Source organism: Papaver somniferum, chromosome 4 (assembly GCF_003573695.1).
Source record: "Papaver somniferum cultivar HN1 chromosome 4, ASM357369v1, whole genome shotgun sequence".
NCBI lineage: Eukaryota > Viridiplantae > Streptophyta > Magnoliopsida > Ranunculales > Papaveraceae > Papaver > Papaver somniferum.
The window spans coordinates 54,108,195-54,112,238 of NC_039361.1; the positions used below are offsets into that span (position 1 = coordinate 54,108,195).

The 4,044-nt window shown below is 36.4% G+C and overlaps 1 protein-coding gene across 1 annotated transcript; it reads right to left on the reverse strand.

Moving 5' to 3' along the window:
- Positions 1 to 1,264: 1,264 nt before the first annotated feature.
- On the reverse strand, positions 1,265 to 3,579 carry LOC113272530 (WUSCHEL-related homeobox 1-like). The gene is made up of 4 exons (XM_026522353.1): positions 3,009 to 3,579; positions 2,552 to 2,908; positions 2,353 to 2,429; positions 1,265 to 1,837 (listed from the first exon to the last, which is right to left on the reverse strand). Exons 1-4 carry the CDS (start codon positions 3,232 to 3,234, stop codon positions 1,265 to 1,267), a joined length of 1,233 nt encoding a protein of 410 aa, XP_026378138.1. The 5' UTR covers positions 3,235 to 3,579.
- Positions 3,580 to 4,044: the final 465 nt, after the last annotated feature.

The following is a 4,044-nucleotide window of genomic DNA, read 5'->3' on the forward strand; positions in this document are numbered from 1 at the left end:
AGAACTAAAGATGAAAGCTCTCAATACTATTATGATTTGTGCAATCCATAGTATGACCCTGGGGTCAACACACTTTTGTTTGAGGGAGAGGAAGTAGAAATGACTAGTATGATTTCAACACTTGCACGATCAGTCTGTTTGGATCGTGAGATTGGGATGTTGATTTACCAAGATCTATCTGTGTTTTCATGTTTTATTGAGTTTTCATTCATGTGGGGGATTGTTGGAAAACGATTAATAAAAAATAATTTTTTAAAGTTTTAATAAAAATTATAATTGATTGTTTTCTTTTGTGAATGAAATTTATTAGTCCCACATTGTGGAGTTTCCAATTTTTAGTAGTTTTAAGAAACTATATAAACCTTTTAGTCCCACATCGGGGAGTTTTTCTTCTTAAGTTGTATTTGTCAATTATATAAACAAATTCACTACTTTTGTAAAATCTATGGGAAAGGGGTTGCTCTATATTTAGAGGGACCCCTAAGGGAAAAACATTTTATATCGTTTTCTCAAGTGTTCGAGATTTTCCTTTATGGTTTTTTCGGAATTGCCAAGCTCAAGTTGAGCATCTACTACATATGCTAGTAGTAGGTGTAGTAGGGTATTTTATCCTGGAGATATCCATCCTGTGAGGGCTATAGCATCACTCTTGAGTGTAGCCGGGTGCTAATGTCTTAAGGGAAACGTGTTGAACACGTGACTCACTCTGTTTTTCCAAAATTTTGCCTTGTTGCTATTGCAGAGATATGTGGAACTCGTCCGTTTCATCAAATCGATCACTTCCATTATAAAGGAGCTAAGTATCAATAACTTTTGCTTATTTAATTTTTTCTTGTTTTTGATTATTGCAGCCAACATATAATAGGGCCCATGAAATTTCTCTATGGGCCCTATTGCATGGATGGATGGACCCATGAAATTTCTCCATCACCATCAGCATCTCTTTCTCTACCCCTAAATTGCTAAAAGAGTAATAGGGCCTAGATATCTAGACAGAGAATAGGGTTATTCCCTCCTTTCCTCCTTTCAAACTCGAAGCTTGTGTGTGTTGTTTGATTTAATGAAGCAGTGAGTGTTTCTTCATGGTCCAGATGCACTTTATAGCAAAACTGTTAACACCCACATTTTTTCTAGCTAAAACAAGTAAATAATATATTTATCTTCTCACATTAAAAACAGTAGTTATAGTAGTTTTTTCCCACTTTCCAATAACCAACAAAATATACCAATATCCTAAGCCATTAATGTAAACTTCCATTTTACATCATAGGAACTCAAAAAACTGGTAAGGAGGAGTGGTGTTCATATTCTTTGTTGAGGCTGACATGTCTTGGTGAGCTTTCTCCTTCTCATTAATCCCATCACCATAATCACCAGTATCTCCAGAGTCATTCACATGATCTTTACGTAAAGGAAATAGTTCAAGAGTCTGAGATTTGTCTTGAATATCATTAGTGCTGTTGTAATAACTCTGCTGATGATCTTGGTTATTCCTCATTAATATTTTATTAGATGCAAAAAGAAAGCTGAGGTTTTGATGTTGTTGATGATGATGATGAGTAGTGTTTGTGAGTTTGGGATCTGTACTTAATGATCGTATTAGTGATGGTGTTGTTGTAGTGTCAATGAGGTGGTGTTTAGAGTTAGTAGATGAGAAGTGTTGTTGTTGCTGCTGCAACATTTGCTGCAAATGCCATGTGGCTTGTAATTCAGCTGAGCCTGATGAGTTTCTTCTTTGATGTAATTCTTTATCTTCCAATTGAATCCATCCATTTGTATTCCTACTTTCTACTGCAGCAGAAGAAACTAATGCTGCTCCTTGCACTGAAACAGGTTCCTGCAGTAAACAATAGTTAAAGTTAAAAAAGAAAAGAAATAAAAACAAAAAATCAAAAGTTGTTGAATTCCTTCACAAAAACAAAAACAATGCAAAAAGATACCAACCAAACCGACAGAAAGGAAGTAGTACAGAAGCTTTTAGAAAACCCTTTTCCTTTCTAAACATACTACAATATCTTTAATCTTCAAATCTCAATCCCTCTTACTCTTTTGTAGCCAGCTGCTATACATCTTATCTTCTTTGTTTTTATCTAACTTTAATTTAACTTGATTTCGTGTTACTTATTATTGAATATTGATTGCTTTGGTAAGTGTTACTTATAGATATTAGCTCTATGTACTGCTCAGACATATCAGAGAGTATAGCTAGCTAGAGAGAACAGAGATTATATATAATATTATGTGATAACAAATTCAAGGGTTATGTTTGTCTGTTAGCCATGTAGCCAAGGATGCATGAAAGATCAGTATTATGTACAGAGAAAGAGACAAGGAGGAGATATATATAGAGACCTGTGTAAGTGTACTGCAGTTTGTAGGGTGATGCCAGTTCTTGGTCTGTTCAACTTCATAACATGTCTTACTCATCCCTGCAGTAGACAAAAAGTGAAACAAAAACAATTAAAGCTATCATCTTTCCAATATCACAACTAACAACTCAAAAAATATTAAGGAGATTAATAACTGCATGTATTAGTTAATTATTACTAACTTGATTCATTTGTTTCGAATAAGCATTCAGTTTCATGGTGCTGCTGCTTGTTGTTGTTGTTGTTGTTGTTATTGTCATCAGTGATGGTACTGCTACCACTAGCTGGTTCATCAGATGATCTGCGACGACGCTTTTGTCTTTCTCTAGCTTTGTGATTTTGAAACCAGTAAAAAACGTTCTTCCCTTCAATTTTACCGTAACGTCGAAGTTGTGCAGTAATATGTTGGATTTGATCAGCTGAGGGTGTTCTTGTACCACGTTTATACAACTCTTCTAGTGTACTTAACTGTTCAGGTGTTGGATTCCATCTTGAACTCACAACCGTTGTTGTTGTATTCATCTCCCTCTTACTTTGCTCTGAACAGTCAGTGGGTTGTAGGAAGAAAGTAAAAAACTCAATTCAAAACATGAGCACAACTATTTGAAGTACAGTACTTGAGATTATGTAAATACTTACCAAGGTGATTGTTAAATAAAATAATGTCACTCCCACGTAGACGACTCAAGCAAGGAGGATTTGAAGACAATGATGTTGGAAGAAGATTACCGTTAGTAGTAGTATTACAGGGTTTAGGGATAAGTGGACGAAGTTTCCGACCATTGAAAGAATCAAAGTTGGTGGTTGTAGTAGCAGTGTTGTATCCACCACCACCACCACCTTCATTACACCCCATCATCCACATTCTGTCCTGTATATGATTTCGCTGTTGTTCTAGTAGTAGTTATAATAAGCTAGTGATATTCTTAAAGATATGATGAGATTGCAAAGAGAGTGAAAGAAGGATATGAGATAGAAGAAACCTATATGTTTTTCTCTAGCTATATAGTTTGCATGGATAATCTAAGTGATGCATTTGTATGTAGTATGTGCCTGATAATCTGTTAGAGGGAAGATGGAGATTGAACAAGCAACAATTTAAATACATACAGGTAGTAGCTAGAGAGAGAGAGGGGGGAGATCAAGTGACAAAGGTTGCTATAGCTAGTTTAAGAGCAGAGAGAGTAAACAAGGTGAAAACAGAATTTAAGTAAGAAAGGATGAGATAGAGAGTAAGTAGAGAAGGGAGGGGAGGGGGTTAAAAGCCAGAGAGTGGTGATGAGAAGAAGCCTAAGGCGTGGAATTCTGGGAGATTTTGGGGACAAGTGAGTTAATAGGGACGTGACGATGATGAGTGCTATATCATAAGCCCACCTCTCCTCTCCTCATTTATTGCTCTCCTCCATTTTTCCCTTCCCCTACACCTGACTCGTGCCTTTCACACTTATTCTTACATCCCAACTGCCTTCTCCTCTCTCTTCACCACCACACCCTTTGTTTTTCCTTTTTTTTACTTTTTGATTTTGTCCCACTCCCATTCCTTGTTTCATCACTCTTCTGATCAGTAGTAGCAGCTCAGGGCAAGTTTTGTCTCCTCCTTCACTCTCTGGCTCTCGTTTTATCTCTCTCATATGTTGCATGTACGGTTTTTTCATCTCCATATGTGGCCTTGGCC